Source organism: Peromyscus leucopus, chromosome 9 (genome assembly GCF_004664715.2).
Source record: "Peromyscus leucopus breed LL Stock chromosome 9, UCI_PerLeu_2.1, whole genome shotgun sequence".
Lineage (NCBI taxonomy): Eukaryota > Metazoa > Chordata > Mammalia > Rodentia > Cricetidae > Peromyscus > Peromyscus leucopus.
In genome coordinates this window covers 71,663,039-71,678,519 of record NC_051070.1, presented here as the reverse complement: position 1 = coordinate 71,678,519, position 15,481 = coordinate 71,663,039, and the positions used below count along the sequence as shown (strand labels likewise).

Below are 15,481 nucleotides of genomic sequence, written 5' to 3'. Positions count from 1 at the left end.
TGAAGGCTGCAGGACCCAAAGCAAGCTTTCTGGAAGTGTGGGGAAGATATGAGTGGATGGGGATCTAGATACTCAATGGGCTGGAAGGTGCACAGGATGTGTAACCATAGTTAGGCCTGGCAATGTGAAGATTGAGTAGGCTAGTGGGGATCCGGAACACTCACCTGGTGAGATTGCTTCACAAGTATGTGACCCTAGGTATGAGAATGTGGTTCTCACATGCATGAGTAGTGAGTTAGTGCACTCAGCTGGTTGAGCAGGTGCACAGGCTGTGTGAACACAACTAGGTTGGAAGAGTAAGGATGGGTGAAGAGGGCTGACTTCAGAATCTTTCCTAGAGTAAGAGAAAAACAAACTAGATTTCTGCAGTTAGAAATCTGACCACAGGATGGCAGTGCATCTCAGCTGATGCACAGAAAGGCCATCTTAGTGAATTTAAAATGAACAGGCTTTTTCTTATTGGCTGGGCAAATAACTCAGCATGCACGGTAGTTGTAATAACAAAGGACCAATTGGAACATGTTGCTCAGCTGGCTAGAGACCGAGTACCTACAATTGATCCTAGTAGGAAGCACAATGAAGACAGCTGTTCATGCTTTATTCATTTTCCTCTGGCTGCAGATGAACTGTGAGTTGAGGAATGTAAGATGACTGGGTATGTTAGTGGGAGGTCTGTGAATGCTCACAAGAATGGTTCATTTGGGTTTTCTCTATTTGCTACAGAGAAAAGAAAAAGAAGCGTAATGATTTGACAACCTTTCTCCTTTCTCTCCATATCTTTCTGCACAGGGGATAGCAGAGGTGAGAAGGTGGAGCAGCATCCTTCCACCCTGAGTGTCCAGGAGGGAGACAGCGCTGTCATCAACTGCACTTACACAGACAGTGCCTCAGTCTACTTCCCTTGGTATAAGCAAGAGCCTGGGAAGCATCCTCAGTTTATCATTGACATCCGGCCAAATGTGGAAAGAAAGCAGAACCAAAGACTCACCCTTCTATTGGATAAGAAAGCCAAACACCTTTCCCTGCACATCACAGCCACCCAGCCTGCAGATTCAGGCATCTACGTCTGTGCAGCAGATACACACTGCTCCCCAAGCACCTGCAGCCTGTCTTCAAACCTGACACCAGATCTTGAGTGGCACCTTTCTTTTTGCTAAGTCAGACATTCTAAGACAACATTTGTCACATTGTTTGAGAGTGAAAACTAACATATAGATATTAAAAGTACATAAGATAAGGCACAAGATGAACCAGGAAGTTTAGTATATGTTGTTGTTTGATGCTTAATACTTGGAAATTCGTATTTATTTTATATAAAAGTGTACTGCACACTATGATATCTTGGTTTAAGTAAACAGTGGAAATGAATAGTTTGATGAGTAGGTGCGGAGATTAATGTCTGAAGTAAAGGGTAAGCCTTCACCTCCTTTCTGTGTGAGCTGATTCTAGCATGTCCATGTGTATGGCAATCCAAAAGCTCTGTATAACAGATTCTTACAGGAGTTGGTGATATTCTGCTTAGAAAACAATGCATCTAGTGAACTTAAATTTGTCATTCAGATTTCTATCTTGTGTAAATCCCTGTAGTTTCAATAACATAATCCCTGGTACCTCTGAACTTTTGGCTCTTCAGATCAATGCTTTTGCAATTTTTGTGACTATAATTGACTTGCCAAATATACATATACATTAAAACAAAATGTATCAATGTAATTGACCTTTTTTGTAGTGGGTAGCCATTCTAGTCACCTGTGCTTGTCATCTCTATAGTTACGTTAGTTAGGTTATCCAGATTTACAGATACATAGGTCAGATGGACAGGTAATCTTCAAACACTTCATAGACCTAGAGAATATAAAATTGAAATAACTTAGAATTCTGTTGACGTGAGACACAATTGCTCCTGGCAGCACCAATTTGATCCCAAGAGAATGTTGGGCTTCTAAGACATTTCCATTTAGAAGTTTGTCTTCTTGGCACAAAATGGTCTACTGGGCAAAGAACTGCCCTTGCCTCGAATGTTGACAGTACGAATGCAATGCTGTCCTTCCTGGACAAGCGGCACACAAGGAAAGCGACCACTGTATTCTGCCAAGACAGGGTAAGATGGTCTTTCAAAATTCCTGCTTCTGAAAATGGTCTATCAAATACTCTAGGCATGTAGCCAATTTGAATGCACCAACAATGCTGAGAAACATTAGGTGACTGTCCAGGCTGCCAGCTGTCTCGGCCTACTCTTGCAAGATTCCCAAAAGTTGCTTCCATCCATCTACCATTTCTCAGGTACCATTATATTCCTTCTCAGGTCTTTGGTGGGATTGAAGACTAGCAGTTATAGTTACAATTTAATATATATACAGTCTTAGATAGAACATAGATTCAGGTTCTTTAGGATAGGACACCCTTTGGAATGATCTTTGTTACATACCATTTACCTATGCTCTAGACTTCTCTGGATTTTAGCATGTGTTTTTTGCTTGATATTGTTTGCATTGATTGTAGTTCCATTTTATCTAGGTCATTATCCCTCATTACTTCTGGACAATATTTAATAACCATTCCTTTGTATATAGTCTTGTATTTAAGTTAGAACCTTCTTTTTTAGACAAAAAGGGGGAGATGTAGTGGGTAGCCATTCCAGCTTTGGTCTGGAAGTTCCAACCCCCATTGAGGTTTTGGTAACTATCATGCCCACAAGGCAGTGCCAAGGGAGGGCCTGAAGACCTGAGATCAGGACGTGCCGCGCTCTCTTGTTGCTGGGAGCCTGGACGCTGGAGGTGGTTGGAGGAGAGTTCTCCAGAGAACATCGCCGGACTACTGCTGCGTCTTTCCCAGAACCCGCAACCTACCTATTCCTTCATTTGTAAGTTACACCATTAAATAAATCTCCTTTTAACTACATGGAGTGGCCTTAATAATTTCACCAATTTTTTTCTCAGACTATAAGTTGCTGAAGTTTGTTCAAAGGCGAGTAATATATTGTATCAATATATCCAATGATCTATTATACAATGTCAAGGCCATATTTAATTAAATTATAGTAAAAATGGATTTTTATTAAATAAATAGTTTTGGCTGTTCTTGTAATACATTTAGAAAGTAACTGAAAAGGATAGGGATGTTGATTCACTCCATTGTGTGATCATGTGATTACACACATGTATCTTATACCAGCCATACTTTATGAACTTCAAATATGAGCAGCACAATTTATTTCAAAGAAACACATTATTTCTTTCCATTTATATGTTTTATTAAAAATTCCACATCTTCAAGAAAATCTACTCTATTTCTACACACTCATTTTCTGTTGCTACTTTATCTTTCTGGTGTATGTGAAAAGTGTGTGTATCAATCATTTATTCAACTCTAGTAGTGGATAGAGAAGGAAATGAACTGATGGTTTCTACAGATTTCTACAGACCAATAGTTTTCTACAGATTTCTCTGCTTTATATTCATGTTCTGGAGGAATCAAATATTAATGTCATTTCAGGTGTATTTTTGAGTGGTGGATTAATCAATGGTAATAAAGTTGTATAAAAAATTAATTCCTTAGTATTCCTACTTCTGACAAAGTTGGGATAATTTCAAAAGCATCCATATTCTTCTAAGAGTAGATATAATTAACTATTGGTTTGCTGAATGTGGTTCCCTCTTGATAGTCTAACCCTCACTGACTTTTCTTACTTGCCCCTCTGTACCACTTTGTCCTGCACTAGAGAAGCAAGTTTACTCTTGATTGGTCCATTTCTCCTATAGTTGATGATGCTGTGAAGGGCAAATATGGCTTACATTTTACTGTTACAAGAAAAAGGGTATAATTAAATGATTATTGATTTTCCACAGTAGCATTTAAAGGCATATCTAATAATATCTAGGGTTGTAGCACCAGTGATGGTTTTGTAGGGGTGAATACCTTGTTAGTGTAGCTACTGCCTAAGTAAATTCTGTATTAAGAAAATCAGTAAAGAAAAATAGGATAAACTAGAAACACATAGCATTCTACTATTAAAGTAAGAAAAAACACCTAAAGGAAGAAAAGCGAGTGATTCTGAAGGAGAATTTGACAAGTAGTGGCTACTGTCATTGAAAATTCTTTTTTTCCTTTCATTTTATTTTACAATACCATTCAGTTCTACATATCAGCCACGGATTCCCTTGTTCTCCCCCCTATTGCCCCCTCCCCTTCCCCCCAGCCCACCCCTCATTCCCACCTCCTCCAGGGCAAAGCTTCCCCTGAGGACTGAGATCAACCTGGTAGACTCAGTCCAGGCAGGTCCAGTCCCCTCCTCCCAGACTGAGCCAAGCGTCTCTGCATAAGCCCCAGGTTTCAAACAGCCAACTCATGCAATGAGCACAGGGCCTGGTACCACTGCCTAGATGCCTCCCAAACAGATCAAGCCAAGCAACTGTCTCACCTATTCAGAGGACCTGATCCAGTTGGGGGCCCCTCAGCCTTTGGTTCATAGTTCATGTGTTTCCATTCATTTGACTATTTGTCCCTTGCTTTATCCAACCTTGGTTTCATCAATTCTTGCTCATATCACCCTCCTCTTTCTCGCTAATTAGACTCCCAGCGCTCTACCCAGGGCCTAGCCGTGACTCTCTGCATCCAGATCCCTCAGTCGTTGGTTGGGGGTTCTGGCATGACTATTAGGGTGTTTGGCCATTCTATCATCAGAGTAGGTCAGTTCCGGCTGTCTCTCGACCATTGCCAGCAGTCTATTGTGGGGGTATCTTTGTGGATTTCTGTGGGCCTCTCTAGCACTTTGTTTCTTCCTTTTCTCATGTGGTCTGCATTTACCATGGTCTCCTATTCCTTGTTCTCCCTCTCTGTTCTTGATCCAGCTGGGATCTCCCACTCCCACAGGCTCTCTTTCCCTCGACCCTCGCCCTTCATTACTCCCACTCATGTCCAGGTTGTTCATGTAGATCTCAGCCATTTCTCCGTCATTGGGCGATCCCCGTGTCTTTCTTGGTGTCCTGTTTTCCAGGTAGCCTCCCTGATGATGTGTGTCATTGAAAATTCTACTATGACAATCATGGTGGGCTGTCTACCTCATGCAAGTGCACATGCGTTTCAATGATTCAAAACCAGTCCTCATCTTCTGCGGACTATGTAGATTTGCTGTAGATTTTAAATATCTTAACTATGAGTATCTTTTTGATTATTATTATTTAAGGATGAATGATGTCATACTATTTGGCAAAATGCAACCAAGGGGAAATATCTTGTGCTTTGTCTGCTGACCTGGTTGAAAACTGTATTGATGAGGTAATTTTCACAAGGTTCAGTGATGTCTTTCTCCTGAACTGTTTTAAAGTACCACCTCATCAGGGTTCAGGTCATATAAAGAGAGAGCAGAAAGGACAAATTTTTGGCCTGTTGCTGAAGGTACTGTTCTTCATTATTTTATCTCACTAAGTGTGTGGAAGATTTCTGTATGTGTTGTGATAAACATGAATGTGCAGGTGTCTCTCTCCAATTATGCTGACTTTGATTCGTTCAAGAATTTAAATAGAGTGGTAACCTGGAGCCATATGGTAATTCTATGTTTAGTTTTTGACAAGCCTTCATACTGATATCTATAGTGGTTGTACAAATGTACATTCCCACTAGTAGTGTGCGAGGTTTCTTTTTCTCATATATTCTCACCAACATTTGTTGATTTTTATTTTCTGGAGATTATCATGTTAATCCAAATAAGTCACACCCGGAAAGACAAATACTGAATGTGTTCTCTCACATGAAGAATCTAGATTTGAAAACAAAAAGATATGAAATTGGAGGGATACTATTTGGGGTGACTAAGAGGAATATAGGATATGAGAAGGTCGGCAAGACTGCATTATTGCAGAATGGATCTGATTAAAATATGTTATACACACACGTTATCTGTACAATTAGCATATAGTAAAGAAGTAAAAATATGTATGATTTGATGTTCCTGTTAGTGACTAGTTAATGGAAGATAGCATAAGACTTGCTAAGGAAGAGGAATACAAAGGGAAGAAATACTTTGTACAGCCACTGGGGTTCAAGAACAAACACAGTGATGCATTCGAGCCTTTGCTTGGCGTTCTGAGGATTGAAAGTAGAGTCTTGAAAACACTCAGCAAGTGTTCTAGCATTGAGTTATGTCCCAGCATAATACAATAATTAACTTCAGCTTTAGCATATTATTCATTGTTCCCACTTTTTCAGAAGATAGCACGTGATGAAAAAGTGAAATTTCTGAGTGAGTATAAGGTATAACTCAGTGCTCCAGAAAACCTTTCTTAGTAAATAGAATGAATATAGGTAGAGAGCACAAAATGAAACTGGATTTTAGCCATCATGAGTGCTGTAGATGGGAGTGTTTCTACTCTTGATGAACACAAAAATATGTATTATTACTAATGTATACTTACTGTTCAAACAGGGAATGAATTTTTTTTTTAAAGATTTATTTATTTATTATGTATACAATGTTCTGTCTGCATATACACTTGCAGGTCAGAAGAGGGCACCAGATCTCATTACAGATGGTTGTGAGCCACCATGTGGTTGCTGGGAATTGAACTCATGACCTCTGGAAGAACAGCTAGTGCTCTTAACCACTGAGCCATCTCTCCAGCCCTGGGGAATGAAATTTTATAAAATCACCGTGGAGATATTTAAATGACCCCATTGGACGGAGTTCTTATTAAAACACCAGCTTTTCAGTTTTTATGGGATTTTTGTCATTTCAAAGACAGAGCTGCACATTTCCTGCTATTCTAGAAAACATTTCATATGAGCAATGAAGTTACAGCTATTATATCCATGCCATGACGAGCTGTCTCTGCAAGATTTCACTCCACCAGACTACATTTCTGACTTTGATCATTTCCTTCCTCTATTGATGAAACTAGTCCTTTGTCATGTTTCTGTACAACATGTTGGATTACATGTTAGATGCAGGTATTTCTGTATTTAAGATGGACTTACAACACTTTCCCATGCATTTTTGTTGTTTTGCTTTGAAATGTCCTTTATTAAAGATGGGAGAAACTAGGTCATGCTTAATTACCAAGGTCATCTGCTCATGTGATATTTCTATATTGACTCTTAAGTTGTAGGAATTTTTTTAATGGAAGAAATTTCTTTGAGTAGTATTAAGATATCAAAGAATTCATGCATTCATTGCCCATTTACAATAGGGATACATAGTTTCAAGAAGGTTAGGAAATATCACTGTCACTATAATACATGGAAGTTTTATACATGAGCATTTTTTATCCTACCTCTGTATATTTTTATAATTGGTTATACCCAAGAGGGAGCCATACATTTAGCTGCATGATTAATTTTGCTTCTCTGCAAGGACTGGATTTTATAGTGGAGGCAAGAGTAATTGTTTGCATTATCCACATCAACAGCCAGCATAGCATGGCAACCCTCTGTGAGTAATAGTAGCTCATCCACATTGTAGTAACCAACCAATTTCTAATTGGACTTAAGACCTACTCAACAAGAGGGATACTATGTCTTGTACTGGAAAGTTAGCTAATTACTCAGTGCTAGTGAAATTATGGTTTTATGAGGAGAATTTATAATAACCAATTTACTATACCAGCATAATTCCTTAATATAATCTATAAACATTTATCCTTATGCCCACAGGTACTTGTATTCTCCATTCCTCATCAAGGAAACTTCTCTTTGCAGTAGATGGAGACTACTACATAAAACTACAACCAAAGAAAATGCAAAGTTGTGGAGCCCAGTTCTCTCAAATATTATTTAAGGACCAGCCTTAATAATATTCTTCCCAGGGGCCCAGAAGAGGAGCTATGAATGGCAAGATTTATTTTTAGGAAAAGAATCTAAGTTCACCGACCTCTTTTGTCCATCGACTTTATCCCTCTGGGATAAAATTCTGTCTACACAGCTTCAGTTTTGCTCTCAAGCCTAGCTCTTTTCTTGCCTGATTTTTCTCTACATTTATCTGCTGCCCCTCTAAGTTCTGTCTTAATTCTCTTATCTTAGTTCCGCCCCATCTAGGTTCTCATCCATCTAGTTCTTTCCCATCTCAGCTCTCCGCCCATCTCCTTCTTTCCCATCTTGTTCTCCCTCATCTTGTTCTTCCCCATCTGGCTCTTCCTCATCTTCCATCTCGTTCCTCTAGTATTCTCTTTTAGCCCTTCAATCTAGTTCTTCCATTCTAGTTCATTCCTCTCCAGTTCTTAGCAATCTAGTTCTTCCATTCTCTTCTCTCTTCTCCATCTCGTCCTTCTCTGAAAACAAAACTGCCTTTTTATCCCTTTGACCCTTATCTCTCCAAGCTCTCTCTGCTCCCACCATTTCTGGTAAGTATGCTCAGTCACTAGGCAACTTGGCTAGGAAACTTCTGTGACAGCTAGATGTACCTGTAAGTTGGAACCCTTTACTTCTGAGGTAATAGTTAAAGGTAGATCTAAAACTAGAGATAAGACTTTGGAAATGAGAAGGTTAAGCTTAATTAGTACATCCACCAGGCCTTCTCAAAAATAGTCTGGATGCTTAAGTCTGTTCTTAGAGGGTATAGCGGTATCTTTGATAAGATACTTTTGTCCATTGGGGATAGTCCTGTCCAGATGCTGCTAATGACAATAATTACAGAAAGGCCTGAAATTAGGGATCCTGGCTGTGATATTGCTCAGAAAGTTATCTAAATGTTCCTTTAGTAGAGTGGAAATTGTGCCCAAATAATGATGGAAAAGCTACAATAGCACATGAGAAACTCATAGTAGGAAACAACTAATAATCAAAAGCCAATATCACCAAGACTCCTTGAGCCTTGACCTCTGTAAGGCCCTTGGCTTCTTCCAGGTATTAGCTTGTCATAATCAGCTGAAGTCCTACTTCACATATTTTTGCAGCTTGCAGCACAGTTCCAAAAGATACCTCCTCTTCCAATTTTTAAAAAAGGATTTTTTAATTACAAATTGTGTGTGTGTGTGTGTGTGTGTGTGTGTGTGTGTGTGTGTGTGTGTGTGTGTGTATTACATATGTACCTGGTAGTCATGGAGGTCAGAAGGAGGCATCATATCTCTTGCAATTGGAGTAACAGATAGTTGTGAGCTGCCATGTGGGTGCTGGGAATTTAACTTGAGTCTTCTGCAAGAGCAGCAAGTGTTCTTAACTGCCAACTACACTCTTAATTTTTAAGATAAGACTTACTAAAAAGGGATCTGGGGAAATGGCTCAGCCATTGAGAGAACTCCCTGCTCTTGCAGAGGACTGGAGTTCAGTACCCAGTGATCACACCAGGAGGGCAACCTCATGTAATTTCAGCTTAGGAAATCCAGTGCTCTCCTGCCTTCATGGACTCCTGCATTCCCTGTACAGACCAACATACAGACATACAAGCATACACCCAAGTAACAATAAAACAAACCTTGAAAAGTCTTTTATAAATCCAAAATTAATTTAAAATTTGGCATGGCAGCATCAAAACATTATAGAATAGACATGACCACTTTTTGATTGGCTGAAGTAGAGTTATGAAAGCCCCTTGAGTGGCATATATAATGGAATTATATTCTGTAGAAGAAATTATCATTCTTAGCTAACCTGCCTGTAGACAACTGTCAACTATTTGCAGAGAAGATAAAGTTATGAAGTCAGTGTGTCATCAGATTGGATGGAGATTTCAGCACAAAGTTTGGAGGTCTTCAGTCGATCTAGATAGTTCTGAAATTACTTGGAGACAAGGAGACTAGGCTTTGACTAGTATACCATAAGTCCTAGTTTGATTCCTGTTGCTATGATGAAGTATTCTGAAAAAAGAGCAAGTAATGGCTGGTGACCCAGGCCCAGAAATTAAACTACCATGTTATCTCTCATCTATGTATCCTAGCTTCAGATATCTAGATGTTTTTTTCTTTAAAGTGGAGTCACTGTAGAATCCAGGAAACAACAATAGGGTCACTGGAGAAGAAAAATTATCTGAATACAATAGTGATATGATTGTTTTTAGGGGCAACTAACTACCTTCTCATAGGATTTGAGACCTACTCTGTGGGAGAAGGCACATATTCAGTGTGTCATCCTGTAAAAAAGCCTATGGCTATGAAATTGTTTAAAAAAAAGGAAAAAGGAAAGAAAGAAAGAAAAATGAACAAAAAGGAAAGAAGAAAGGAAAAGGTTTTTTAGTACACAATTCTATATCTTATTTAGAAACACAGTGTAAAGAGCACATTCTGAATCAACTACAGTAGTTCTGAGTGAGGATAGTCCTGATGGGCTCAACCTTCATTACCTTGAATTGTAAGACACAAAGGTTCTGAACCGAAGGCTGGCATTTACAGATTACATTTATAATTAAAAAATAAAACAAAACTAGAATTAGGAAACAGATATGGACAAAGGTGAGAAAGAACACCTTTGTAAGAAGACCAATTCTGTCAATGAGGAAAAATTACTAAGACCAAATTAAAGGACAGAAAGACCTCCCACAGAAACATGGTAGCCATGAAAGCCAGACTCATGCATAGAAGCTTTGACACCTGAATGAAGGAGCTTTTCTGAAAACACGTATGTGAGCTGGCTGCTTGGAATGTCCTCATCAGATCTGCAAGGAAGGGTCACAAATATCTCCCCAAACCCAAATGATAGCTTTGTGATTCCTAAAAGCACGCACCACTGGTCACAATGACATTTACAGAAAAGAGTTAAAATGGTCATAGCCTATGTTTGATGTAGAGTTTGGAACAATATGAGTCCTACATGACAGTCACAACTGCTTCCTTGTTGTGGTTGTCCTGTACAGTTAATCTTCAAACATTGTTTCAAGACACCAATGACCTTCCAAGTAAATGAGCAGCATGAATCCATTATTTCAAATTTCCAGAAGGTAAAAGAGCAGTTTCTAGTTGTTACACATTCTTAGGGCCAGTTAATAATTATTGCATTTCATAATAACTTGTAAATTTCTAAAAACATATTTATTTCACTTTATATACATGAGTGTTTTGCCTGCATTTCTGTCTAGGTACCCATGTATTTGCCTGGTACCCACAGGGGTCAGAAGAGAGAGTCACTTCCCTTGGAACTGGAGTAACAGATGGTTATGAACTACTATGTGTATTCTGAGTATTAAACCTGCATCTTCTGCAAGAGCAACAAATTCTTTCAAGTGCTGAGCCATCACTCCAGGTACACATAGTATCTTAATACAAATTCAAATCAGTGGAAATAAACTAGGAAAATCTACTTTTTTATTTTCAGTTTATATGCTAAAGACCACAAAAGAAAAACCATCAGTTGCTCCACTACAACACTTTCATGTCAGGTAGAATCCCAAGAAGGACAACACTGAATATGTTTATGGCCACTGTTTATGTTCTTTACATTGATAAGGGCCACTTGAATTCTGACATGTGTCTTGCAAATGATGTTGAGGATGAGAGCACATTTCTGACTTCTGGGAGGTATGCAAGGGTCCCTAGTTTAGTTTCTGTCCACCAGGGGGAGAAGTTTCCTAACATAAGATCATTATCTTTGTGAATTATATGCTTCTCAGATTCATTATTTGATGTCATTTCATCATTTCTTCTTGTGAAGAGTCAAGAACATTACTTGGGTGACACTTAAGATGAACACTTTCCCAGCTTTAGTGACTGTGATGCTGCTGTTTATGCTTGGTAAGTGAAGTGACTTAGAATTTAGACTTTTTCTTTTATGATGTCAGAAAAATACTTAATCATCTAAGAGCTTTGTCCTTAGTGTGACACAGGTATTCTCTTCTTCCTTCAGAGAGAACCTGTGGAGACTCAGTAACCCAGAAACAAGGTCAAGTGACTCTCTCAGAAGATGACTTCCTATTTATAAACTGCACTTATTCAACCACATCTTACCCAACTCTTTTCTGGTATGTCCAATACCCTGGAGAAGGTCCAGAGCTGCTTTTGAAAGTCGAAGCAGCCAACAACAAGGGAAGCAGTAGAGGATTTGAAGCGACATATGATAAAGGATCCACCTCATTCCACTTGCAGAAAGCCTCGGTCCAAGAGTCAGACTCGGCTGTGTACTACTGTGCTCTGAGTGACACAGTGTCACAAACTGCAGGGGGAGCTGAGCACAAACTCTGAGAAGCAAAACAAAGCCTGACTTCTGATCACCTGTTTTTTTGGATGACTCTGTTTTCCACACAGTCTGTGAGGTGTTCCCCAATATTTCTCTGGATGATGAAAATCATACAAATGATCAGAGCAGAACAAGAAGTGGATGTTACCACAGCTGGATCTCGTAGGGGAAGCTGAAACCCTAGGACATTAGTGGTTCCTCATGGAGTGTCATAGTGATTTCACAGGAGAACCATGGAAACAAAGAAACAGTCAGTTGTCTTGATATCTATATACAAGTCACTGCCTTCATGTTGTTGCATGTCACCTCTGGCCCAAGTTATTCAAAGAGGGCTAAAATGCCAGAAAAGGTGGCATCTTGATAATGTCTACCTAAAACTATGGAAGAAGATGCTATCAGAGGGCTACGGCTATTCCATACCTCATCATTTCTAAGAGAGAAATATGGATAACTAGAAAGGAGAAAGGGAGGCTAGAGCAGGTACATGATATTCAGAGTTTCAATGTGCCCCTCTTCTCTAATTCTACCCCATTCTCATCACCAGCTCCGTAGCTGACTATCTACTGTGGCCTCTCCGCTCTCTTTGTCCTCATTCCCAGAGCACTAAGCAGATCCTGATGGCACACCCTGAATTCCTTTCTCCTGTGGATCTCCTCACCCCACCCCTCTTCCAGCTCAACTCCTTGCCTAAGTGTCAGCACCCAGTACCAAAAAACACATTATATCTGGAACCCTAGTGGCCACACCAGGCAGGATCTCAGAAATATTCATTACCAGGCAACCCACAGCCACTATACTCTCCTTATGACCAGAGAGGGTCATATACAAGAGAGGGCAACAGCAACAAATATCCAACAAAGACAAGACCAGATAGCAGCACCAGGAATTACAATGATTCCAAACCCAGATACCTAGATTCCAGCATAAAAATCAATAACAGCCAGATTGTATATCTCCCATTAAAGCTCAGAAATCCTGCTACAGCAGGTCCTAAAAAAATTCAATGTAGCTGGAGCATAAAACAAGCACCTCAGAATAGCCTTCATGAATATATTAGAGGTCTTGAAAGTGGAAATGAGTAAATCTCTAAAGGAAATCTATGAAAACACAAACAAGCAATGGGATGAAATAAAGAAAATAGTTCAAGACTTGCAAATGGATAAAGAATCAAAAAAGAAAGCATAAACTGAGGGAATACTGGAAACCAAAAATTTAGTAACTCAAACAGGAAGCTCAGAGGCAAGATGGAAGAAAAAATTTCAGCCATTGAAGACCTGATAGAAGACATGGTTACCTTGGTCAAAGGAAATGTTAATCTAAAATTATCCAGGTACAAAACATGAAGGAAATCTAGAATACTTTGAAAAGACCAAATCTATGAATAATAGGAACACAGGAAGGAGTAGAAACCCAAGTCAAAGGCACAGAAAATATTTTTCAACAGAATCATAGAAAAAAAATACCCAACCCTAAAAAGGTGCCTATCAAGGTACAAGGAACATACAGAACACCAAATATACTGGACCACGAAAGGGCATCTCATGGTGCATAATATTCAGAACACTTAGTGTACAGAAAGAGAAAGAATATTAAATATCCAAAGGAAAAAGCCCAAATAACATATAAAGGCAGACTGTTAAGACATCACCTGATTTCTCAATGGAGACACTAAGAGCCAGGAGGCCCTGGGCAGATGTTGTACAGGTTCTAAGTGACCATAGATGCCACCCTGACGACTATATACAGCAACATTTCAATCACTGTAGATGGAGAAAGACATTCAATGATAAACCAAATTAAACAGACTCTATGTATAAATCAGCCCTATAAAAGCCACTAGAAGGAAAACATCAACCTGGCAAGGATAACCATACCCAAGGAAACACAATGAATAAATAATGCCAGACCAGCAAATCAAAAAAATGGGTGAAAGAAACCCACTACCACAACAAAAACAGAGAATCAATAAACACTGTTCATTGATGATAACTCTTAATAGAAAATGGTCCCAATTCCCCAATTAAAAAAAAAAAACAGGACCCATGTTTCTGCTGCATTCAAGAAACACACTGTAACATCAAGGACAGCCATCACCTCAAAGATGGAAAAAGATATTCCAAGAAATTGGACCTAAGTAGCAAGTCAGTGTAGCCATTTTAATATTTGACAAAATAGATCTCAAACAAAAACTGCTCAGAAGAGATATGTGTACTACATATGCATCAGTAGAAAAATCCACTAAGAGGATATTACAATTCTTAGCATTTATGCACCAAATATATGGGAACCCAAGTTCTTAAAGAAACACTACTACAGATTAAGTCACATATTGACATTTACACACTGTTAGTGGGAGATTTCAGTACCCCATTCTCACCAACAGACAGGTCCTCCAAACAAAAACTAACCAGAGAGATGCTGGAGCTGATGTCATTTCACCCAAATACAAAAGAATGTGCTTTCTTCTCAGAAGCTCATGGAACTTTCTCCAAAACTGATCGCACTCCTGAACACAAAGCAAATCTCAACATATATAAGAAAGTTGAAATAACATCCTCCAAACTTTCTGACCACCATGGATACTACTAACAACAGAAGCAACAGAAAGAAAGCTTACAAACTCGGGGAAACTGAACAACTCACTACTAAAAGAAAAATGAGTCAAGACAGTTATTAGGAAGGAAATTAAAAAATGTTCTGGAATGGAAGGAAAATAAAAACACAGCATACCCAGACTGATTGGACACAATGAACTGGTTCTAAGAGTTAAGTTTATAGCACTAAGTGCCTACATAATAGAAAAATGGGGAAATACTATAGTCGCAACTTAACAGTACACAGGATAGCTCTAAAACAAGAAGAAATAACATTGAAGGGAGTAGATGGCAAGAAATAACCAAACTATGCTTTTGTTAGTTAGATAGTCAATGGCTCTTGTGGAAAAATTGTCAGCCCAAGTGGTCCAAATTAGTTTAAAATGTATGTGTGTAATTTAAGGTGAACACAAATAATACAATTCATTGAGACTGTATCACACATCATTTATTCTATATGTCTCTCCTCCCTCCCTCTGTATCTGTATTGATTTCCCTTACTCTCACCCAATTAAGGCTCCCTCCTCTTTTTTTCCCCATTCCCTCCTTGTCATGATACATGTCGTAAATACAGCAGATGGTAATTGATAATAATTCAGATGTCAACCCACCAGATGAATAATTCTTCGATGGAGGGCCCCGTTAGGCAAGGCTTAAGGACCACAGACTCTGAACACTATTACTTCTGTCTATAATTTTACATGTGTAAAAAAAGCTGTGTAATCTCCCTATTACCATGCATTTTCATGTAATATGCACATGTAATCTCATGATTACATCTCAATCTATGGGCA

General features: G+C 39.0%; 2 gene segments (V, D, J or C); both read left to right on the top strand.

Moving 5' to 3' along the window:
- The first annotated feature begins 525 nt into the window (after positions 1–525).
- LOC114682290 lies at positions 526–1,157 on the top strand. The segment is given in 2 exon segments: positions 526–628; positions 790–1,157. Coding segments are annotated over 2 exon segments (420 nt in total).
- A 10,404-nt stretch (positions 1,158–11,561) lies between these two features.
- On the top strand, positions 11,562–12,631 carry LOC114682291. The segment is given in 2 exon segments: positions 11,562–11,651; positions 11,764–12,631. Coding segments are annotated over 2 exon segments (384 nt in total).
- The last annotated feature ends 2,850 nt before the right edge of the window (positions 12,632–15,481 follow it).